The sequence below is a fragment of the Stegostoma tigrinum genome, chromosome 1 (assembly GCF_030684315.1).
Source record: "Stegostoma tigrinum isolate sSteTig4 chromosome 1, sSteTig4.hap1, whole genome shotgun sequence".
NCBI classification, from domain to species: Eukaryota; Metazoa; Chordata; class Chondrichthyes; order Orectolobiformes; family Stegostomatidae; genus Stegostoma; species Stegostoma tigrinum.
In genome coordinates, this window is record NC_081354.1 from 64,914,685 (window position 1) to 64,940,389 (window position 25,705).

At 43.0% G+C, this 25,705-nt stretch overlaps 1 protein-coding gene across 28 annotated transcripts in view; it reads right to left on the reverse strand.

Moving 5' to 3' along the window:
• LOC125455090 (calcium/calmodulin-dependent protein kinase type II subunit delta) overlaps positions 1 to 25,705 on the reverse strand; it is a 297,229-nt gene that overhangs the window by 182,984 nt on the left and 88,540 nt on the right. For all 28 annotated transcript variants that reach the window (XM_059645967.1, XM_048536874.2, XM_048536737.2 and 25 more), the window contains exon 3: positions 15,250 to 15,309. In XM_059645967.1, the coding sequence (XP_059501950.1) occupies positions 15,250 to 15,309 (60 nt within the window). The remainder of the gene's footprint in view (positions 1 to 15,249; positions 15,310 to 25,705) is intronic.

A 25,705-nucleotide genomic window follows, 5' to 3' on the forward strand; every position in this document is an offset into this window, starting at 1 on the left:
GCGAGCGAGAGAGAGAGAGCGCGATGCGAGAGAGAGAGCGCGCGCGAGCGAGAGAGAGAGAGCGCGCGCGAGCGAGAGAGAGAGAGCGCGCGCGATGCGAGAGAGAGAGAGCGCGCGCGAGCGAGAAGAGAGAGAGAGAGCGCGAGAGAGAGAGAGAGAGCTCGCGAGAGAGAGAGAGCACACGCGCGAGAGCGAGAGAGAGAGCGCGCGAGAGAGAGAGAGAGCGCGCGAGAGAGAGAGAGAGCGCGCGCGAGCGAAGAGAGAGAGCGCGCGCGAGCGAGAGAGAGAGAGCGCGCGAGCGAGAGAGAGAGAGCGCGCGAGCGAGAGAGAGAGAGAGAGAGAGGCGCGCGCGCGAGCGCGAGAGAGAGAGCGCGCGCGAGCGAGAGAGAGAGAGAGAGCGCGAGCGAGTGAGAGAGAGAGAGCGCGAGAGAGAGAGAGAGAGAGAGAGAGAGAGAGAGCGCGCGCGCGAGCGCGAGAGAGAGAGCGCGCGCGAGCGAGAGAGAGAGAGAGAGAGAGAGCGCGAGAGAAGAGAGAGAGAGAGAGCGCGAGTGAGAGAGAGAGAGAGAGAGCGCGCGCGCGAGCGCGAGAGAGAGAGCGCGCGCGAGCGCGAGAGAGAGAGAGAGCGCGAGAGAGAGAGAGAGAGAAGAGAGCGCGCGGCGAGCGCGAGAGAGAGAGCGCGCGCTGAGCGAGAGAGAGAGAGCGCGAGAGAGAGAGAGAGAGAGAGAGAGCACGCGCGCGAGAGCGAGAGAGAGCGCGCGCGAGCGAGAGAGAGAGCGCGCTGCGAGCGAGGAGAGAGAGAGCGCGCGAGCGAGAGAGAGAGAGCGCGGCGAGCGAGAGAGAGAGCGCGCGCGAGCGAGAGAGAGAGAGCGCGCGAGCGAGAGAGAGAGAGCGCGCAGCGAGCGAGAGAGAGAGAGAGCGCGAGAGAGAGAGAGAGAGAGAGAGAGAGCACGCACGCGCGAGAGCGAGAGAGAGCGCGCGCGAGCGAGGAGAGAGAGCGCGCGCGCGAGCGAGAGAGAGAGCGGCGCGCGAGCGAGAGAGAGAGAGCCGCGCTGAGCGAGAGAGAGAGAGCGCGCGAGCGAGAAGAGAGAGAGCGCAGCGAGCGAGAGAGAGAGAGCGCGCAGCGAGCGAGAGAGAGAGCGCGCTGCGAGCGAGAGAGAGAGCGCGCGCGAGCGAGAGAGAGAGCGCCGCGCGAGCGAGAGAGAGAGAGAGCGCGCGAGAGAGAGAGAGAGAGAAAGAGAGAGAGAGAGAGAGAGCACTGGCGCGCGGAGAGCGAGAGAGAGAGCGCGCGCGCGCGAGCGAGAGAGAGAGCGCGCGCGAGCAGAGAGAGAGAGAGCGCTGCGAGCGAGAGAGAGAGAGCGCGCGATGCGAGAGAGAGAGAGCGCGCGAGCGAGAGAGAGAGAGAGCGCGAGAAGAGAGAGAGAGAGAGAGCGCGAGAGAGAGAGAGAGAGAGAGCGCGAGAGAGAGAGAGAGAGAGAGCGCGAGAGAGAGCGAGCGAGCGCGAGGGGGAGGGGGAGGGGGAGGGAACAGAGAAAGGGGGAAGGTGGGGGAAAGAGAGAATAAAAAGAAAGAAAACAAAATAAGAAAGCAGCCTGTTGATCCAAACATCACGCTCAGCATTATTCCCCTCACTACCAATGCACAGCTGTCATTATTACCAGATACAACGTAGTAAGTCAACAGACAATAGGTACAGGACTAGGCCATTCGGCCCTTCGAGCCAGCCACCACCATTCATTATGATCATGGCTGAGCATCCACAATCAGTATCCTGTTCCTGCCTCTATCCCCATAACCCTTGATTCCACTATCTTTAAGAGCTCTATCTATCTCCTTCTTGAAACTATCCAGAGAGTTGGCCTCCACTGCCTTCTGGGGCAGAACATTCCATAAATCCACCTCTCTGGGTGAAGAAGTTTTCCCTCAACTCTATTCCAAATGGCCTCCCCTTATTTTTAAACTGTGTCCTCTGGTTCTGGACTCCCCATCAGTGGAAACATGCTTCCTGCCTCCAGAGTGTCCAATCCCTTAATAATCTTATACGTCTCAATCAGATCCCCTCTCATCCTCCTAAACTCGTGTATACAAGCCCAGTCGCTCCAATCTTTCAACATACGATCGTCCCGCCATTCCGGAAATTGACCTTGTGAACCTACGCTGCATCCCTCAATAACAAGAATGTCCTTCCTCAAATTTGGAGACCAAAACTGCACACAATACTCCAGGTGCGGTCTCACCAGGGCCCTGTACAGCTGAGTCACCAAGGCATCTTAGACAGCACCTTCCAGCTATAAACACAAAGGTAGCAGATGCATGGGAACACAATTACCTGCAAGTTCGCCTCCAAGTGTCACAAAGGCATTTTCGTTATTAATATTAATTTGCATGTTTGTGTTCAAAAATTGTGAACCATCATGTACAAGGTTATTGTGAACTGTACTTTGTTTCGAACACAAAACAGTGAACTGATTTTTAAAAAAGATAAACAGATTGCCCAAAGGACATTAAAATATTGTGACATTGACTTAAAGATACTTTTTGGAAGTTACATGGCTGGTGATAATTGCTTAGATTGGTTTACTGGAAATCACATGTCTGCATTTGTGGCATTAGTTTAGATAGCATTTGAATTCCAGCTTTGGTACAGTTTGCTGACAGTCCGTTCTGAGAGAGAGTGAGAGTGAACTCATGTGCGTGAGACAGACAGACAGAGGGAAGTAAGTTACTCAGCACATCCTTCACTTTCTGATGGAACCCTTCGATCCCAGTGTGAAAAACTGATGCAGCCATTCGCTTGAAAAGCCTCATGATGGTTTCAGAATGAACTGTGACTGCAAAGATCACAGTGACAATATCTTGTGTTTAGTGGCAATTGTGCGCGTGCGTGCCAGGACATCAACCAAAAGCCATTTTCCTTCCAGCACTAACAATTATTGGTCAAAGTGTTTTCTCTTTAGTTCATGTCTATCTATGTGTAAGATTATTTAGAACAATAATTATTAATAACAGTTTGAAATATGGAAGTAATCAGTTTTACCAAAGATATAATATTTTCAATTTTTTTCTTTATTAAAGGAATTTGGTTGATGGATCTTTGTATTTTAAACCTAATATTCTTTTTCTTAATCCCCAATTTTCATCATTTGACTACAACACCTGTGACTTTCATGGAGTAAAACATTATTTATAAAGGTCATTTGTTAATCTAAAATTCCTGCTGGGATCACTCGACTAGCTTAGACCACCAACATGGAATATACAAAACTGGCTACATCAGAATTACTGTTTACAATCATGAGGCACTAGAATTTGGTGAGGGGTCAATAATTTTACATTTCTTATTTGCTTTCCATTTGCGTTATAACCTTTCTTCTCCATCATGTCAAGCTAGCTGTGAAGTTTTGAACCTTGAAAAGGACAACACAGCTAGACTTGAAATATATCAAACCGTACTTCAGCATCTTGTTCTTTGCGGCAAAGTAAAAATGAGGAAGAAAGCAACACGGACTGAATACAGCAAGGAAGCAAAAAGCTCCTCTTCCTCTCAATCAAGTGGTGGCATTAAATGCTTGGAGAAACATCTGACCATGACTTCAAGGGTTTCCGTGAGCTTCGCCACTCCGGAGCTAAACACAACAGGTAAGAAGTTAGGATTCAGGCTTCATGCTCACTACTCAAAATCTATGAAATTTGCTACTTCTTTACCTTTCTGTCTATACAAGATACCCTCCTCTCCCAACCTTCTTTCAAAGCTCACCATTTGACTTTTGCACGCATTTTGTTGTGTTGTTAATTTTTTAAAAATACTTGAGAAAACCTTCAAATTGCTTCTCCTTCATTTTCGAACTAATTTTAATTGAAGTCTGATAGCCAATGCTTTAAAAAAATGCTGTGACTGACAGAGGGCATTAGAAAAAGGGGAACCACAACATCTCACCCTAATCGTAACTATATAGATCACTTATATTACTGACTGGGCAACAGATTTAAATTTATCCAGAGATAATGGCAACTGCAGATGCTGGAGAATCTGAGACAACAAAGTTTGAATCTGGATGAACACAGCAGGTCAAGCAGCATCTGAGGAGCACAAAAGCTGACATTTCGGGCCTAGACCGTTCATCAGATGGCTAGGCCCGAAATGTCAGCTTTTGTGCACCGAAGATGCTGCTTGACCTGCTGCGTTCATCCTGCTCCACACTTTGTTGTCTCTGATTTAAACTGATGTTGTGATTAGTGAAGAGGTGGGACTAGGGAGTGACAGTGCACTCCACCAATCTCAGTAAAAGATTCAAAAAATGGAGTAAGGAGCTACAATGTTGTATGAAAACAGCATATCAATGATTACCAGCGATCTGCCAAAGGAAGCAGCTCAAAGATAGTGTTCAAAATAGTTTTGAAAACATATTCAACAGTTTCACTTGCAAATGAGATATCCCACTGAGAATATAGTTTACAATATACAGTACAATTCTGTTGGGAAGTTACAGGTGATGAATCTTCTTTTGAAATAACTGCTTTAAAAATGCATTTCTAGATGTTCACATTCTCCTAATTCTCATTTACCATAATCCATTTACATTCAATTTACACTTTCCATCAGTTATAATGAATAGGCTGTAGTAAAATCGGAGCTCAGAAGCAGCATCTTCAGCAAAATGTGGTGGCAATCTTAAAATACTCAGCGAGGCAGCTGCAAGACTAAAAGATATTTTATGTGAAGTACTGTAAATCAGCCGTTTAAAGCATCAGTAAAAAACCCAACAGCATCAACAGACCATATTCAACTATAATTTAATCTCCAGAGATTTTGTGTACCACCAGAATCACAGAGGAAAATGACTCCCAACTTGACCATTTACACTCATTAAATGCAATCATTTTAAGAGGTCATTTCTCACACAGCAGTGGTATTGCCAAACTTCTGAAACCCAACTATATTTCCATAGTCAATTCTTCCATCTCCTTCCTTCAGTTTACTTGAACTGTTCAAAAGAAATAATCTCTTAAACAATGAGTAGAAAACTTATTGCATTTGATAATGGCAATGGTAGAGGTCTGGTTTAAAGAGGAAGTGGATTAGGAATATAATACTCCTATCTGTGGGAAGTTTAGGAAAGTAAACAAAATATTGTTGGCACTGGTGGTGCCCCTACCTTCTAGCCAACAGCTCCGGGTTCAAGCCCTAATCCAGGATTTAACAGTCGAGAAGGATGCATTGAGAATGCAGCCAACAGATTCAGTGTTAACCTGCAGGCCCTCCAGTATATGCCAATAGCAAGCAGTAAAAGTGAGAGAAATTCCTGGTCAAACTTGAGTGGAAAATACATTGGAGTCTTTATCGTCAGTATTCATAACTGATCAACAACGTGCAAATCAGGAGGTGCCACAATAACTCTGCCAACTTGGAAAACTGCTTGGCTGGACTGGAACAGATTGGTGCCAGCAACATCGAGGGGGGGAGCTGTTCCTATTGGAGGGGATTCTGGACTTGCCTCCTTACCCTAACTGTGATGGAGATTGTAGCACTGCGGATCAAAACCTGCCTCTGTACAGACAGCTGAAGGTGATGATAAAATGAAATAGAGCAGATAGCAATATTGCTCAAATTCACTATTGTAACATTGGAGATAACAACCAAAGTGAAGGGACTTCAATTTTCCTAATAATAGATTGAGATAGTGACAATATTGCCAAGTTTAAAAGGAAGGAAATAGGGCTTGTTATAGTAAGTAGTTATTATAAAAACACATTGAGAAAGATTTAAAATAGAAGAATAGGTAGAAGAGAGGGTTGGGGCAAATGAAGAACAAAAGGATCTTCTTGTTGAGGTCGAGATACTAAATGAGTGCTTTGTAATTATCTTCAGTGAAGAAGTGGATATTTCCAAAGCATCTGCAAGGAGGAGATAATAGAGATACCAAATCAGATTAAAAAGTAAAATGAAGATGCTTAAAGGATTTGCAGTCTCTAAGAATGAATGTTAATGTGCTCTGCACAGGTTGCTGAGAGAAACCAGGGTGGAAATTGTGCAGGTTATGGGATAAAAATTTCTAATCCTTCATGACTTAGAGAAATTACCGTAAGACTGAAAATGTTCTAAGTCTATTTAAAAGAAGAACGGGGGTAAATCTGTCAATTATTAACCAGCCCACTTCATACTGGTGGTGTGGAAACTCCAAACACAACAATCTAAACCAAAATAAATCTGCATTTGGAAAAGTATAGGCCAATAAATGAATGTCACCTTGGATGTGTTAAAGACAAATCTTAAATAAATTGATTGAATTTTTAGGTAAGGGACGAGAGAGAGAGAATAATTACAGGAAAGATGTAGAAGCTTTAGACAGGATGCACAGGAGATTTACCAGGATGCTGCCTGGTCCTGAGGGCGGATCTTAATAGGAAAGGTTGAGGGAGCTAGGGCTTTTTTCATTGGAGCGGAGAAGGATGGGTGGTGACTTGATAGAGGTTTACAAGATGATGAGAGGCATAGATAGAGTAGTTAGTCAGAGACTTTTTCCCAGGGTGGAAATGACTATCACAAGCACGGATCATTTTAAGGTGACTGGAGGAAGGTATAGGGGAGATGTCAGAGGTAGGTTCTTCACACAGAGTGGGCGGCATGTGGAATGCACTGTCGGTATTAACAGTGGAGTCAAGATACTTTAGGGACTTTTAAGCGACTCTTGGATAGGCACACGGTGGATAGTAAAACGTAGGGTATGCCGGGTAGATTACCCTTAGTAGGATAATAGGTCGGCCCAAAATCGTAGGCCAGTACTGTCCTGCACTGTTCTATGTTCTACGTAATGGTAGCATTACTAAACGTTTTCAGGAAGTCTACATACGTAGGTATCACATAACGGATTAAAAGAACTGTATTATCAAGTGTGCAAAATTGGCAATGGGACAAAAAGAGAGTTGTAGTGAATTGTTGTATCCCAAGTCAAGTAGAAATATGGCCTTAACTTGGGAATAAAGAATCTGCTTCCAAAATTTGCAGATAGCACAAAACCTAGAAACATCATGACCATGGGAATGATGTGAAAAAACTTCAGGTGAACAGACTGGTGAAATCTAACAGAGAAACAATACAAAGCTAAAATGCAAACAAGTTACATGAATTGAAGAGTATAATTTTAAAAGGGTTCAGGAACAGAGATACCAGTGAGTGAATACAGGCATATCTTTGAAGGTAGCAGGACAAATTGAGACAGCTATTCAAAAAAGAATTGGATGAGACTTTGGTTTTACTATCGGAAAGATAGATTTAAAAAGTACTAAGTTTCACAGTCTTTAGTGGAGACTAATTAAACTTCAGCTGGAGCAGTGTCTCTAATCCGGGCAGCACAATTTAGGAAGGCTATCGTGAGCCAAGAGCAGATACAGGAAGGATTCACCTGAACAGTACTACGAGAAGGCTGGGGTTGCTTTCCAGAAGTGTAGTGAAAGAATAAGTGATACAATTAAAGTTTACAAAATCTTGAAAGGTTTTGCTAGAGCAAACTATGACAAATTATTTTCAGCGGCAGCATTAAAATTGATAAGGAAGTTCAGTGGGTGACAATGGGGTTACTTGTCGGCTTTGGCCTAAGAGTAGTTGTGGTTTGGAACTGCCTGAAAGAAAGAGTTGTGTAAGGCAATTCAACCTCAACTTTCAAAGCAAACTGAATAAATTCTAGAAAGGGAGAGATTGCTTTGATAACCAAGAAAGAACAAAAAAGGGTGGAGCCTGTTGAATAGCTCCATTGCATGCATATCATTTATTATCCTTTCTCTTGACTATTCCAACACACTTGTGGTTAACCTCCATAAAAGTCAAGGTCATCCAAACTTCATGATGCATCCTCTCACTCATTTGCCCATGATGTTGAGCAGTGCAACAATTTGAAAATTCTCATCCTTTCTTCCCAAATCTATCTTAAGGCTTGCTCTCCTGACTTCTGCAACCCCCTCCAAGTCCTAAACTTCAGAATTTGGCCCAATTCTGGCCCCTTGCTTATTCCGACTATTAATCCTGCCTTCAACTGCTGAGGCCCAAGGTTTTGGAATTCCCTCCCTAACTTGTCTGTCTCTGTAACTTTCTTTCGTCCTATAATCCCCTCGTGAAATCAAACATGTTTGATCATGATTTTGGTCATCTGCACTTATGATTCATTTGCAAATTCTGCTTGATAATATTCCCATGAAGCAATTAATGACATTTTATTTTGTTAGGGTACTGCATAACTGCAAATTGCTGCCCCCAAAGAGCTTGCAAGATCACTGTGGGCCAAATGGTCATCTTCCAGTCATCAAACTATGATTAACGTACAACTGGAAGGGGATTTGAGAGTAGTCCATGAAACAATAACAATTTTACCATGCTTGCAGCCTTGCGACAATCCCAACTGACCATAAATCCTTCAAACCTAAAACTAAATCCACAATTACGTAAAAAAATCTATTTTTTCTGAACAAATTGGCAAAAGACATTTTTCTTAAAATGGAAAACAAAACCATAAATGCATTTTATAATGCAAGTGCAAAATTTATTAATGATACTGCTTACTTGCCTCTTGAGAAACATGTGCACGAACAATGTCAGGAGAATTTTAGTTCACAAGTTGAAAAATGTGATCTGGTGTAAAATATTATGCATCAATTGGCTACTTAATTTTTGCGTCCTTTTATTTTAAATTATCCAGGCACAGTTGTTATGAACTGTGAAGTCAACAATTCTGGTCATCGAAGGTCTTGAGGATTATGAGGAAATACCCCTGCCTCTCTTTCAATGTTCTCAACAGTTTCATGACATAACCTGAAGCCACTAAACTGCTTTTCAAAAGCTTAGACTTTGGTGCATAATTAAGAGAAGCTATATTTTTCACATTTTGTGGGCTTGAGACACCGATAAATGCACGTCCTGAATACCAGCTGCTACAGTATCCATGACAACAGCACCAATCTGAAGCTCACTACATGGTTCGAAGTGCTCCCTCTTTTGTTACTCTTTCAGAAAGGTACTGCATTCTCACCCCTTATCAATGCATTCTAAACCGTTCAATACAAGCAGGCTTTTATAATGCCAATTGTGCATTTGAGGCTACTTAATGTTGATGAAGAACCTAGCAAAGCTGGAGGCACAAGAACTGGCTAGAGATTGGAAAACTATTTTCACACCATCACACAAAATTGGAGCACATCCCCGTCCAACGAGGCCTTCAGATCAAGTGTTTCCTTGTGTTGCTAAGTTTGAAACTACCTGATCAGTGGCCTCTGCCACTTTCCTCCTAGCTCATCTGGCTACTTCCTCTCAAGCTTATCCCGGCTCCAAACCCGAAAGCATACCTGTTCTCTTATTTCTCTCCCATCTCCATTTCCCCCTTTCATGCAAGTTCCCCCTCCTGTCCCCTTGATTCACTGAAGTGTTGATCTGCCAACTGCCATGTCTGCTTCTCATGCCAGCTGATATTCTTCTCGCTCTGTTCAGGTCCTATTCCTCTCACTTTCACATTTGCCATTATCACTGTCACCCAGTTTGGTGTGACAGCACTCACCTGGGTCCATTCTTATCAACGAATTATCGCCACTATCATTTCCAATGTTTTTTTCTTCCTGCTCCTGAACCGTAACCTCTGCTGAGCCACAGGTATCCATCTTCTTGTATGTGACCAAAGAAATACATGAACTTAGTCGTGTTTACAGCTTGCTTGTACAACTCAGAGCCAACTTGCATCTCTAAAAGAAAGGGATAAATGAGCTTGCAGCAGTTGCTGGAAGTAGCTGGGGAACTGCTTTCCAACAGGAACACTCAATTGTACAAGAGGGCGAAGAGCACGCTCCAAGGCACACAGTGGAGGAGGAGGAGAGAGATCCTCACAAAACACAAGGAAGTTTTCAACACACATCGTGAAGGCAATGGAAATAGTTAGTAGCCCTGGTCAATGTTAGCAGCATAGAGCTGACGGCCTGGCCACATAGTGCAAGAAGTTCAGTCAGCTCACACACGAGGTCAGAATCACTGAATGTGTCTTCAAATACCATATCCCTACCAATTAAGCACTAACCTCACACAGAGTTTGCAAGGAGATGTAGTGTTTATGAAACATTTATGAAGCTACTCAATTCATCTACGACCCTTCACTCACGTAAAAGTCTCTATCAACCATGATTCAAGCCTTAACTTCACCGTCATACGCTTACGTGCAAATCTCACAGACTTTGCATACTGCCTGCTATTCACCCACTGCAGCATTATAGAGGTCATGGGCTCTAATGAAGACAAAAAAGTTGAAGATGACGTACAATTCTACCAAACGAGCTTTCTCACATTACACTACCCCTTTCATCCAAAAGATTTTCCCTCACCTATACGCTAATGTTGTAAACCTGAATCTCTTGCTTTTATGAGCAAAACTTACATTTACAAGACATTTTTACCAAAATGAAACATCCCAACATGCTCTGCAGAAGTATTTCAAACCAAAGTAGCAGAATTCAGGCCATGGCGTTAAATCTGCTTCTTTCGCTACACATGCAGCCTGACCTACAGAATTTGTCCAACACCTTACGTTTTTATTTTGTATATTCAGCATTTCAAGTATTTTGTCTTTGAGGTAAAGTGCAGTTTGATGTGAGTCTTAGTGTAGACACATGGCCAGTAGTTCATCTTGGGGTCAATCATGACACTAAGTGTGGACTGAGATAGTAGGAACTGCAGATGCTGGAGAATCTGAGATAACAAGGTATAGATCTGGATGAATGCAGCAGGCCAAGCAGCAGAGGAGCAGGAAGGCTGACATTTCAGATGAAGGGTCTAGACCCGAAACGTCAGCTTTCCTGCTCCTCTGATGCTGCTTGGCCTGCTGTGTTCATCCAGCTCTACACCTTGTTAACTAAGTGTGGACTGTTGAATTTAACCTCATGCAGTGCCATTGAGGATGCAGACTGTGGCTTTGGAACAACACCTTCAATTGGGCTAATTTGTAACAGAAAGAAATTTCTGCCTGTCAAAATCTGAATATCTGATGAGCAGCCTGATTATTGTAGAGACAATGCAATGCCCAAGAGAGCTGATAGTGAGCTACAGCTGGGTGTACTTTTAAAAACCAATTGTTGTCGAATGGTATTTTTTAAGTAGCATGTTGATGCGAAATAGGAGAGGTCACGAGAGACTGACTGAACCCTAAAGACTGTTCTCCACACTCGTCAAAATAATGCCCCTGTAAAACATGTGACTGCTGTTCCTAGCCTTTCAGCAGAGATCTGCCTTCTCAAGTGCCTACCTCCATGGATCCATCTCCCAAATACAAAGATCCTTCCCTGTTCTCCCTCCTCCTCTCCCCAATGCCTAGCTACTAAATGATAACAGCTCCCTCCTCTCTCACACCCCCTTTAAAAAATATATCACAGTTTTCCACCACCCTAATCCCACCTCAAATCACTTCTGTTTGAATCAGCAATGTCCCAGCTTCTTTCACTTGGCGGCTTAGATCTTGTCCTACAGTCGCATCGCTATGGGAATGATGTTCATAACACTCTCTCTCAGACCTCAAATTGTGGAATCAAATCGACAAGAAGACCTGGTCATTAACAGTAAAGATTAGACAGTTTTAAATGTTTTGTGCACTTGGGACAATTCTGTAATCTGGTAGACATCCATTAATTTGTTATCAATTCTGGGATAAAATTAAGGATGGATGTAAGATTTGGTTGGACTAAAAAGCATTGGTAATCCTGAAAGCATTGGTTGGAGTGGACAGAACACACAACCAGCGAGATTGTAAGATGTCTCTGTAAATAAACTTGCATAAGCATTTTCATGCTGCCACAACACCACAGCAATGTGAGTTGTACATTCCATCAACCACATGCGGCCGCCAAACAGAAAAGACATTCTGCCTATCACACAACTAGATAATATTGTATTGGAATTTCAGTGCCAGCGTGGTGCCAGATACTTAGGTCTGACATCCTAGCAACTCGCCAATCAAATTAAACAGTTTATTACTTTGGATGTTTGCAATTGGAAGAGACCACAAGCAAATCACACTCAACTTTAACACACATTTGCCAAACCAAAAAAAACCTCCCATTTGAAGTAATTCTGCAACTAGGCACCAATCACTGAACAACTCCAAGTGTGTATTAATAGTTCCTTTGTTAAAAATTCTCTTGTGGGTTGTGGGCGATGCTGGCTGGGTCAGCATTTATTGCCCATTCCCACTTACCCTTGAAAATGTGGAGGTGAGCTACCTTCTTGAACCACTGAAGTCCATATGTTGTAGATATACCCACAATGTCATTCGGGGAGGAGTTTCAGGATCGTGGCCCAACCACACTGAACAAACTGTGAAGTATTTCCATGTCAGAATGTGGCTTAAAGGAGAACTTGCAGATTGTGGTATTCCCATATTTCTGCCTCCTTTGTCCTTTTAAATGGCATCGGTCGTGGGTTTGGAAGGTGTTGTCTGAGAAGCTCTGGTGAATTACCACAGTGCATTTGCAAGATGGTACGCACTGCTGCCACTGAACATCGGTAGTGGACAGAATGGATAATTGTGCGTTAATCAAACAGACTGCTTCGACTTGGATGGTGTCAACCTTGTGTCTTGTTGGAACTGCAAGCTCAAAGCAGATGAGGCAATTTAATGATCCTATTGACTTGTGCTTTGTGGCTGCTTGAAAGGCTTTGTGGAATCAGAAAGTGAGTTATTCACTACACGATTTCTAGCTACTGACTTGCCATTGTGGCCAAATTAATTAAATGGCTAATCCAGTTCAGTTTCTGGTCAACAGTAACCACCAGCAGGTTAAATGCAGGGGATTCAATGATGGCCTTACCATTCAATGTCAAGGGGTGACAGTTGAATAATTTGTTGTTGGAGATGGTCCTTGCCTGGCCCTTGTATGACACAAATGTAACTTTGCCATTTGTCAGTCTAAATCTGGACTTTGGATTTGGGCTCAGTATCTGAGGAATCATGAATACTGAACAAGTGCAGGCAGGGGGAGAATTCAATACATTAGAAATTTGGAGGTTTCCTTTCTTCAATTAAACACCTTGGCCAATCAGTTTTGACTTGCTGATCAATTAGCATTTATTTCTACAAATTATAAAGAATTGAGACCGCTCAAAATTTTGCATTTGTGTGTTTGTCCTGATGACTGCAAGACAGAAAGCTTTGACAATGTAGCTTTCCTTTTCACTACATTCAAATTCCATAAATCAATTGTGAAATCTTATCCTTGGCCACAACGTAAAGGAGCAATTTCAGCATTCAAAAGGAATCCAAGGTACACGTAGTGCCCAGAGATGGAATTAGAGTAGTATTATCATGAATTAAATCCCGCTCTACCTAAAGTGGAAAATTAGCTGTGCCACCAATACCTAATTTTAAAAAAAAATTTAAAAATTTGTAGCATACCCAAGAGAACTCTCATTGAAGCAACTCTTTGTTTGTACTAATTGGGCCTAACTAAATGTCAGAACAGTTTTGATATAAAATCAGTAATCAACACCACTGAATGGAGAGCATGGATTCCAGATCCCACTCCAAAAAGGCCTAGGTGTTTGTTTAACCAAACAGAAGTTGCAAATTTTCCCTGGGCGAGAAGGAGAAATCAGTTGAGATTTAGCCTTCCTGCCTCTTCTGGGACCTATTTCCTTGCTTGTCAGCTACAGAGCTATTAATTTAGGTTAACCTTAGATATCAGCTGGAACAGTTTGGACACTTTGCAACTCTGAAGAAACTCTATCAATCTGAAAAGATAGCTGAGGGCTAATGCCAAGGGTCATGCTTTGTGAGGAGGTAAAATAAACATGATAAATATAATCCACCTAAGAATGATCTAAATGGGGGCTAAAATTAAACACGATTTCTCCACTCCTCCAGGAAAGGTCAAATTATAGACTTTTCAAAAACATGCATCCAAAAAAGAAAACACAGGCTTGGAACACAATACACACCACACAAAAACGTACAGGCCAAATATAGCTGCAACGTATACATTACCACAAATACAGATAAATAGTATCTGTTGCATTAACACGCGAAACTGTCTTATTAGCCATAACTGAAGGATATAAACAGAAATGTTACTATTTCTTTGAAAGAACACTGATTACAGTAATTACAGCAAGAAGCAATGGCTCTGTCAGACTAACATTTCTCAACATTTAAAATGGTTCCTTGCTACATCCTGGGATGCACTGAGATTTATAAATTATCAGCTTCTAATCTCTTTTCAGAAAGAGAATCCCCAGACATTATCTAAATAAAACTGGTGTTTTTTTTCCCCAAATAGGGGTGGGAAGCAGCTATTAATATATCATAGATCCAATAACAGTTTCAACATAACACCAGTACTGGAAACCACCAAAATCTTCTCAAAGATTCTCAATTAGAATTCATGCACCCTACAGATTTGATATCCCAGTAGGTTTTGAGTACTGGAGCAGGAATTTATTGTAGTAGTTATACAGGGCCTTAGTGAGACCACACCTGGAATATTGTGTGCAGTTTTGGTCTCCTTTTCTGAGGAAGGATGCTCTTGTTCTCATGAGAGTGCAGCAAAGATTTACCAGGCTGATTCCAAGAGATTGACTAGGTTGGGATTGTTTTCACTAGAGTGCAGATGGATGTGGTGATAGTGGTGGTAGCTTCTTGGCTGGGTGGGGTGGGGGGGTGGGGGGGGGGGGTGTTGGTAAGGGAGCGTGCATCTCATAGAAGTTTATAAAATTGGGCCAGGGCAGATGCAGGAAGGATGTTCCCAATGGTGTGTATCCAGGGCGCACAGTACGAGGATTCAGGGTAGATGATTTAGGACGGAGATGAGGAGACATTTCTTCACTCAAACAGCGGTGAGCCTATGGAATTCATTACCACAAAGTAGTTGATGCCAAAATATTGACGTACTCAAGAGGTGACTAGATATAGCACTTGGGGTGAATGAGATCAAAGGCTACAGGAAGAAAACTAGATTAGGCTATTAAGTTAGATGATCATTTATGACCGTGATGAATGGCAGAGTAGGCTTGAAGGGCTGAATGGCCGCCTTCTTCTCCCATATTCTATGTTTCATTATATTTGAAAGTTTGTTTGGATCAGGAATTCTGCACACCTTAACTGATAGTCTACAGGAATTTTGGAGCAATCAACATCAAGACAATTTGTGCTGAAATTTGTGGAAATAAATTTACTTTAGACCAGAAACAATGCTGTTTTTTCAACGTAACTGAGACTTTAGAAAGACAAACACACTTACCAATATTTGGGTGCTTTAAAAGTCGGCAAATTCGAGCCTCTCTTTCCAACTTCTGGTGATCTGAATTAAAAAGAATAGAAACATATTTAAGTTGGCATATAGAACATGAAGGATAATTCCCAGTAATGCAAAATCAAAGGTCAAGTTTACATGTGGAGAACAAACCTATGGTTTCTATCAGTTATGTAAACTGGAACAAACTATGCCAACTGTTAACTACAATGTCACAAGTGCAAAACCATAAAAAGAAAACACAAGCAGGATTTGATCTTCGACAGGATTTATCTTCAAAAAGCTAAAAGAAAGAATGGGGAGGGAAACGGGGTAAATAACCATTAATACCAGCTGCAGTTAACAACTATTCCTTTGTGATACATCACGTACACCAACACATTTTAATCGGCACAGATCTCAGGTTCCTCCACTGTTCCAGTAAATCATTTTGCAAGCCTAGCATTCACTTCTCTATAAATAGTCTACCTAGTCACTGAGTTTAAACAACTACTTCTGAGCCATCATTTGCATTTCCTCAGGCAGTAAGCACTGGTCAAAGGAAGGGGGTGGGGGGAAGAAGATACAGCTGGTAACTTAGATAGTGATCCCTCCTGGTACTCAGTAGGCAGAGTGGTCCACACCACCTGTCCCTCACACTGCCACATTCCTGGGGGGGGGTGTGGAAACCTTTTCCCATTTTGCAATTATATCTAGATTTCCCTCTCACAGACTTCCAAAATGCCCTTAAAGAAATAGTTTAATTCATTTGATATCTCACAACTATGTCCAGATAAACAAATAGGTATTGAAGTGAAATCTATTACAAGCTCATAAAACTGTCAAACCAAATGAGTAGCTCTCTTCACAGCTTACGCATGACTCAAGCCGTTGTATCCATTAGTGAGTGCTGGAGCTCAGCCAGGTATTTATCTCTTCAATCTTCTCATCAATAGGTTTTTTTTTAAAAAATCATTTTTCATTTTCAGTATGATTATCAGCAAATTCAGACACTATCACGTGAGCTTTCTTTAAATGAGAATTTTGAGTAGAAGTGAATAGTATGAAGATTTTCAAGATATATGTCAGTGTCAGGCTTTTGAATTCTATAATTAGCATTACTGGGTGAATAGCCATGAAGGGTCCAGGGGGAGCAACAGAAATGAGGTGTTGTGCAAGAGGCACCAAGAGAGGAGAGGAAGACCTGAGTCAGCATGGGAAGGCAAATAAGTGACAATGTTGATAAGTGGGGATATGAAGGTGAGGATCGAACCATGATTGGAACTGGGCCAATATCAATGGAGATGCTTTTTAACCTGCTCTTCTCTCTGTTGCTGCATTCATCTGCCTCTGGCAACAGTAGCCCCGACATGAATCTGCATTCAATATACGTTAAAATTCTCAATTGCCTGACTTTTCAAAGTCAGGGGTATGAATGGCTAGGCTCAAGCTTCCCAAACTAGATCAGCCCATGTTATCACAACGGCCAACATCCAACACAAATGACTGACTATCTACATTCTGTGCATGTAAAATATTGACCTCTTTCTACTCCAACAACAGAGAATTAGCATCATCTAATTGCCATACTGATTCCAAGGATTAACTGCTTTTTCAACAGCAATTACTAAAGTGCTTCTGCCTCAAGGGCAGATTCCAGCTTTTATTTCCAATTAAAATAGTGTTAAAAACAAGGTCAAATAAGCTGAACAACGTACCATGTAGCTTTACCATAAAACAAACAAAAAGCCAGAAATTCACAGGGATTTTAAAGGCAAATCAACAGGGCTCACATCATCCACCTTTCAAGGTTAACTATAACGAAGTCTTCATCAGTTGACTTCGCAATCAACAAAATCAATTGTACAGGCAAGACCTTCCTCTTTTCTACCCTTATAATGCTGTCAGCTACTCAAGTTATGCCTAGCATTTTAATAACCTGAGCAATGAATGACTTGATCCAAGCCTAAAAAATATATCTTTCACATGTGCTTGTAAATATCTCCATTTATTATTGGCTTGATGTTTGTTCTCTAATTATTTAACAAATCAGGTTTCAATTTTCTTCCCTTGAGATTTCAGACTCTACCTTAACACTAGGCCTATGCTGTAAACTTTAAGTCACAATCCTACGACTTCTTATTAAGTGTGATCTGATTATTCAAGCTTATCATTTTCTGCTTGCCTGACTATGAAAGTTCTGCAATAACAAGGTGCAGAGCTGGATGAACACAGCAGGCAAAGCCGCATCATACAAACACGAAAGCTGATGTTTTGGGCCTAGACTCTTCTTCAGAAAGGGGGGAGGGGGAGGGGGTTCTGAAATAAATAGGGAGAGAGGGGGAGGCGGATAGAAGATGGATAGAGGAGAAGACAGATAGAGGATAGGTGGAGACAAAGCAGACTGGTCAAAGAGGCGGGGATGGAGCCAGTAAAAGTGAGTGTAGGTGGGGAGGTAGGGAGGGGATAGGTCAGTCCAGGGAGGACGGACAGATCAAGGAAGCGAGATGAGGTTAGTAGGTAAGAGATGGGGTGGGGCTTGAGGTGGGACAGGTGGAAGGACAGGTTAGGTAGGCGGGGACAAGCTGGGCTGGTTTTGGGATGCGGTAGGGGGAGGGGAGATTTTGAAGTCCACATTGACTCCATTGGACTGCAGGGTTCCCAAGCAGAATATGAGTTGCTCTGAGATAGTTGAAGGAAGGAAGGAAGGTTATATAGTGGACAAGCTGGTTATAAATTTGGCATCTTCTCTGACTATGGGAATGAAGCCACAAAACAGAGAAATGTGAAATATTACACCCTTTTTCCAATTTCTTGAACAGCTGCAGCTCATTTGGTATAGAAAATGCCACAATGCTGCTCAGGAGGGAGTTCCAGGAACAATCATCCAGCAACAAATGAAGTAATGACAACGGTTCAGATTTAGGATGGCGAGTGACTTGGAGAAATAATTGCAAGTGTTGAAGTTCCATGCATCTGCTGCCCTTGCACTTCGAGATGGTAGTGGCTGTGGTTTGAGAGTTAATGTCTAAACAGCTTTGAAGAATGTCTACAGTGCATCTTGTAGATAGTACAAGCTGCTGTTACTCTGAACCAGAAGTGTAAGAAATTGAAAATTTGCGGATGTGGTACCAACTCAACTGGATTACCTTGTCCAGGATGTTGTCAAACTTCTTGACAGTTGTTGCAGCTGCACTCATCCCGACAAATAGGGAGTATTCCATCACACTCCTGACTTGAGCTTTGTCAACGTTGGACAGAGTCTGGGAGTCAGGAGAGAAGTTAAACACTACAGGATTCCTAGCCTCTGACCTGCTTCGATTTGATCTGGATTTATTGTTGTCAAATGTACCCAAGTACAGTGAAAAGTTTTACTGTGGGCACTGTACAGGCACATCGAGAGATAAGGTCATACAGATCATGGGGGTGTTCAGGCAGTGCGAGGCACACAAGGGTACAGTTGCATAGGAGGTGCACAAAGCAATGTCAACATAAGATTTGAAATTAGAGGGGTCCATTCATCAGTCTAGTAACAGCAGGGAAAAAGCTGTTCTTGAACCTGCTGGGATATGTGTTTAAGATCTGTGCCTTCTGACTGGTAGAAGAGGTTGGAAGAGAATATAACTGCGGTGTCTTTGAGGATGTTGGCTGCCTTTTGTGGAGGGGGGGTTGGCTTGTGTGATAGTCTGGGCTGGACACACAATTTTCTGTAGTTTCTTACGGTCCTGGGTAGACCAGTTACTATACCAAGCCGTTATACATCCAGAGGGAATGATTTCTATGATGCAGTATTTATATGGCCAGTCAGTTCAGTTTCTGATCAACAGTAATTGCCAGGGTCTTGACGTTGGGGGTTCAGCAACAATAAATGAATGTCAAACAACGATGGTTCGATCTCTCTTATTGAAGATTGTCACTGCTTGGCACTTGTGTGACACAAATATAAGCTACCACACCTAGCCCAAGTCTAGATATTATCCAGATCTTGTTGCATTTGGCCATGGACTGCTTCAGTATCTGAGGAGTTGTGAATGGTACTGAACATTGTGCAATCGTCGGCAAGCATACCCACTTCTGAACTTATGATGGAGGGAAGATCATTGATGAAGCTGCAGATGATGTCTGGGCTAAACAAAATTGCTCAGAATCCCTCTACTCCAAAGCTTCTACTTAATGGGAAAATGTGCAGGACTATGGGAAAAATAGCAAGCAAGTGTCCAACTCTTTCAAACAGCTCGCATAAGCAAAGGAGTGAGAGAGTGAGCATATTAGAGAGAGAATGAATGATTTTACTGCCACTTGGTCTTACAGTAAGAGTACACTAAAATACAATGAAAAGCATTTTGTCACCTCCATTCGGCACCGTTTTGAATAATTTAAGAATAAGGAATAAAAGAGAAAAAAGAAAGACATAGCTTAAAGAGAATCCATCAGTCCTGAGCAAGGTTATCACCATCAATGGAGCCTGCATCATCATCCCTCCTCCATTGCTCTGCTGCTGTCTACACCAGCCCCCAACCGACATCAAAAGTTGCCAATCTGCAGACACCATCTTTCTTCACTGGGCTGACACTTCTGTGCCACAGTATCACCGCTGCCTGCTCGGACCAATCAAGGCAGACGACTCACGTCTCTTGTTGCTGGACCCACCACAAATGTTGCGACGATGCCCTTCTGCGAGCGCTGGTCCCAACCAACAACAAACTCGCCAATTCTCAGGCACCACCTTTCGCTGCTGGGCCAACTTCGCCAATGTCACTTCTGCTGATGTAGCAGCTACAAACTCCATTGCCAGGTCCTGTGCGCGCCCCACATAAACTGAGGAAGGGCTCACTCAAGGTCTGTGCTGGGGCCGTTCGAGGTGCAAATTATATCCTTCTGATCTATAATCATTGTACAATTTTATATTTACTGTCATTCTGCATTCTTGTGGAATCTCTATAGTCAGCAAGAGAACCCTCGAAGTATCCTGCATCCCCCAGCAGAAAACCTGAAATCGGTCAGTCAATCATCCATAAAGCATACAGGAAAATACAGGTGTCGTGCATCAGCTAGGCTTGGTGGTTGGACTGTGTGTTGGATTTGTCACATCACCAAAGTGACGGTACGGGTGAAGTGGAACAGGAACAATGCGAGAACCTTAAAGACAAATTCCCAAAAACAGGTAATCCTATCTTCGCACAAAAGGGAGTATGGGCATATCAGTCAAACGCAGGAAAATTCAAGCTACTGCCTTCTGTATTTAAAAATAGAAGTCCCATACTCTCTCAGGGTGGAATGAATTTCACACAATGTGCATCTCAACATGATGCAGCAATGTTAGATGACTCATCCTCCAAAAATAACACAAGAGAGAAATAAATCAGATACGATGCAGGGGTAACAAGGAGTAGTGCTGGATGAACACAGTAGGCCAAGCAGCAGAGGAGCAGGAAAGCTGACGTTTTGGGCCTAGACCCTTCTTCAGAAAATTACCTCAGCTATACTTTGCCTTTTTAAAAGCTGAAGCTCTGAAGCCACAGTAACACCGTGTTGCTGACACAATTCCAAAAAAAATTCTAAATTCCTTCAGTTTTCAATTCTAAATAATTATAAACTCCTATCCAACTGCACCATTTTGTGAAATACAAATCTAAATTCACATTCCTCACATACCATAATGTATCCACTGGTCCCGATGTGGCCTCCTCTACATCAGGGAAACGAAGCAGAGGCTCGAAGACCGCTTTGTGGAACACCTACTCTCAGGTTGCAACAAACAGCTGCACCTCCCAGTCATGAACCATTTCAACACCCCCTCCCACTCTTCAGATAACATGTCCATCCTGGGCTTCCTGCAGTGCCACAACGATGCTTCCCGAAGGTTGCAGGAACAGCGCCTCATATTCCGCTTGGGAACCCTGCAGACCAATAGTATCAAAGTGGAACTTCACAAGCTTCAAAATCTCCCCTCCCCCGACCACATCACAAAACCAGCCCAGCTTGTTCCCACCTCAAGCTCCAGCCCCATCTCCTACCTACTAGCCTCATACCACCCTCCCCTTGACCTGTCAGTCCTCCCTGGACTGACCTATCCCCAATACCTCCACACCGACACTCACTTTTACTGGCTCCACCCCCGCTTCTTTGACCCGTCTGTCTCCTCTCCACGTATCTTCGCCTTGATCTATCTTCTATCCACCTCCCCCCTCTCCATATTTATTACAGAATCCCCTTCCCCTCTCCCATTTCTGAAGGGTCCACACCCAAAACATCAGTTTTCCTGCTCCTCTGATGCTGCATGGCCTGCTGTGTTCACCCAGCTCTACACCTTGTTATCTCAGATTCTCCAGCACCTGCAGATCCTACTAACTCTCAGATAAGAAGCAGGGTTGTTTTCTATGCTCCAACGGACTATGACAGAAATTGGTGCAGGGCTGGCCACTGGGCCTTCAGAACATACTCCACCATTTAATATCATTGAGCATCATCCTCAACTTGAACTCTACTTTCCCATCCACTCCAAATAAGCAGAGTTTTAGTCAGCACAGCACAAGTATTCAGTCCCTATAAAGTAACCCAAAGTTCAGGAACATACCTCTTCACTTGAATTGTATCTGTCAGAATGGTATGGAGATTGGCTTGGCAAACTACGGCTCATCAAAGCTCAACCCAGAGATTTGGCACAAGGAGCCTTCTTGTAACACACTGAGCAGAAATGATGTATTCATATACCCATGGCACCAAAAAGTATTTATCTAGCACCCTTAATGCAGTAATAATCTCGTAACACATTTCATAGGACTGTACTATTCCATGGTTAAAAACAGATCCTTCTTATTCCTAATAGGTGAATGTTAAGTATTGAGCCCCCCCTTTCTCAAGTACTGTGCCCACATGCTGAAGACCAAAATTGTTCTGTTTAACTTTCGCCGAGAATCAATTGCCAGAGGAAGTGGTGGAGGCAGGTACAATTACAACATTTAAAAGGAATCCAGATGGGTATATGAACAGGAAGGGTTTGGAGGGGCGTGGGCCAAATGCTGGCAAATGGGACTAGATCAGACCGGGATGTCTAGTAAGTGGATGATTTGGACCAAAGGGTCTGTGCCCATGCTGTATGACACTAAAAGTTACATACTTCAATGTTCTGAAGGTGGGGTTAGATAACTACCACAGGTGAACATCAGGGTCATACTTAATCTACTCATAATCAAGCAACTGAATCAGAGATTTCTGCAACCACATCTGATAACGTTGATTCTGTGCATTTTGGCACCTTCACAAAACAGGAAGAAATCTGTCAATTAAACTTTAATCCAATGAATCATTTGTTCAAAACATTATAGACCATGCTATCTTATCAGTGGAGTCAAGCCTGCTTTGAAGTGTCAGAAATGTGTGCTTGCCTCCCGAGCAACCCAAGGGCATATTTGTAAGTTAACATGGAATATGTACACCAATCATCAAATACAGCACACAGAACATAGAACAGTACAGCACAGAACAGGCCCTTCAGCCCACAATGTTGTGCCGACCATTGATCCTCATGTATGCACCCTCAAATTTCTGTGACCATATGCATGTCCAGCAGTCTCTTAAATGACCCCAATGACCTTGCTTCCACAACTGCTGCTGGCAACACATTCCATGCTCTCACAACTCTCTGTGTAAAGAACCCGCCTCTGACATCCCCTCTATACTTTCCTCCAACCAGCTTAAAACTCTGACCCCTCGTGTTAGCCATTTCTGCCCTGGGAAATAGTCTCTGGCTAACAACTCTATCTATGCCTCTCATTTTCTTGTATACCTCAATTAGGTCCCCTCTCCTCCTCCTTTTCTCCAATGAAAAAAAAAGTCCAAGCTCAGTCAACCTCTCTTCATAAGATAAGCCCTCCAGTCCAGGCAGCATCCTGGTAAACATCCTCTGAACCCTCTCCTAAGCATCCACATCTTTCCTATAATAGGGTGACCAGAACTGGACGCAGTATTCCAAGTGCAGTCTAACCAAAGTTTTATAGAGCTGCAACAAGATCTCACGACTCTTAAACTCAATCCCCCTGCTAATGAAACCCAAAACACCATATGCTTTCTTAACAACCCTGTCCACTTGGGTGGCCATTTTAAGGGATCTATGTATCTGCACACCAAGATCCCTCTGTTCCTCCACACTGCCAAGAATCCTATCCTTAATCCTGTACTCAGCTTTCAAATTCGACCTTCCAAAATGCATCACCTCGCATTTATCCAGGTTGAACTCCATTTGCCATCTCTCAGCCCATCTCTGCTTCCTGTCAATGTCCCGCTGCAGCCTACAACAGCCCTCTATACTGTCAATGGCACCTCCAACCTTCGTGTTGTCTGCAAATTTGCCTACCCATCCTTCAATCCCCTCATTCAAGTCATTAATAAAAATTACAAACAGTAAAGGCCCAAGGACAGAGCCCTGTGGAACACCACTCACCACTGACTTCCAGGCAGAATATTTTCCTTCTACTACCACTCGCTGTCTTCTGTTGGCCAGCCAATTCTGTATCCAGACAGCTAAGTTCCCCTGTATCCCATTCCTCCTGACCTTCTGAATGAGCCTACCATGGGGAACCTTATCAAATGCCTTACTGAAGTCCATATACACCACATCCACAGCTCAACCCTCATCAACTTTTCTAGTCACATCCTCAAAGAACTCGTGTCTATAAAAGGTTAAGATGGAGGTTATTAGATTCTAAACAAATACCACGAGCTATCGAAACTCCTGAATTCTAGCTAAGCTTGCATAACGGGCAGTCTCATGAGTTTTTTTTAAAAAACAAAAAAATCAATCCTATAGCCTGGCAGCCCAACCCCTTCCCTCTTTGCATCCTACATACATAGCACCCCACCCCACCCAACTCATCCGATGCTCTAACCCTTGCCGAGCTAGAACTAGCTTTCTGACACCATACCCCACATGGCAGCCCACCAACCTTACCCTTAGCATCCCAAAACCCTTACATCACCCTTATAAGACGTAAGATAAAGGAGGAGAATTAGACCATTCAGCTCTCTTGTCCATATCCTTTGACAGCAGCCATCAACGTGGCCGAGAGAGACATTGAAGAATTAAAATTGGCCATGGGTCACATTTCCCAAACAGTTCTGTACCACAAAGCAACTGGCCCCACATTACTGAGGGATCAGAATCCCCTCTCAGAAATATATAGCTTCCTCTGCTTAGGGAGCCAGAAAACAGGGCCAAAACAATAAGCTGTATGAGGAGATTGCTGCTCCTCAGGAAATTTGGCCCAACTTTGTGTTGCAGAAGACATATTTTCAGTTTCAGCACTGAGACCAGAGAAACAATAAGTAAAACAGTTGGATCTGTACCTCCAGAGACAAGAAAGCTGACAGCTGCGGTTACTATCAAGCAGCCTCTGGTCCCTCCCAGATTTAAGGCAATTACCAACTGCTTCAGGCTCTCTGCACCATGTGTTAGATGAATAGAGTTGCTACCCACCTGTAATATTACATGAATATTATAGTGTTGCTTTGTGGCATTGTTTGCATAATTAATGCTCTATTTATTTCATACGACATGTACGACCATGGAATCTAAAATTTTTTTGAGGGCAAAGGCTGACTTCAGTGGTCTAAGATATATGGATCATTTCACCAAAGCTCTCAAACTAAAAACTTAAAGTAAGCATACACAGCAGGTATATTACCGCTTGCGATCTCAAAATGTTCAGAGTGCAATGACGACTAACTGTGAACATAAGAGATGATGCACATTCCCTGCAGGATTTGTATCTACTGTTGAAGTCAATGGTCAATATCTTAGTCATTGTTCAAGCAAGCACAGTGGGATTCCAGGTTGGAAAATCAATTTGTGTATTTGCAATGAACTGCAGATACCGTGGGCAGGAGTTATCCATGGGTTTTCAAGGCCTGAATGGTTTCTAGAGCTTACACTTGATGAGAGTTACATTAGAGGAGCTACATACCAATTATAGAGTCTGCTGACTCACTGAGAGACGGGCACTGCTCAGGCAGATGGGGAAACATGAGAATTCCACAGAGTGTAGGAACCTTCAGGGGTTCAAAATAATTACACTTTCTGAATTTGCCTTTGCCAAGGGTGCATTTATTGGACGTTACTATATTCGAACAGTTACTGCTTATTAGTTAATAATCGATTATTGTTAACTTTTCCAATAGAGTTAAGTTATTCCAAGGGCTTCTTTTTCTGGTGGCTTTTAAATATTGTGTCTGAGTGAAGTGTGTTTTGCTTCAAGACCGGTGGTATGACCAATTGGATTGCATCCAGAATGCAATGCTTGGTACTTGCCTCAAATATGAAAGTTACAGTTTAGGCTATCTTAATGCTTTAAAAGGGGTTCAGCCTGGTCCATAACAAAGGACTTGAGGGGCAACTCTTCTGGGTTTTTTTTGGTACACAGGGTGTGGTTCATATGTGGAAGGAACTGCCAGAGAAAGTGGTGCATGG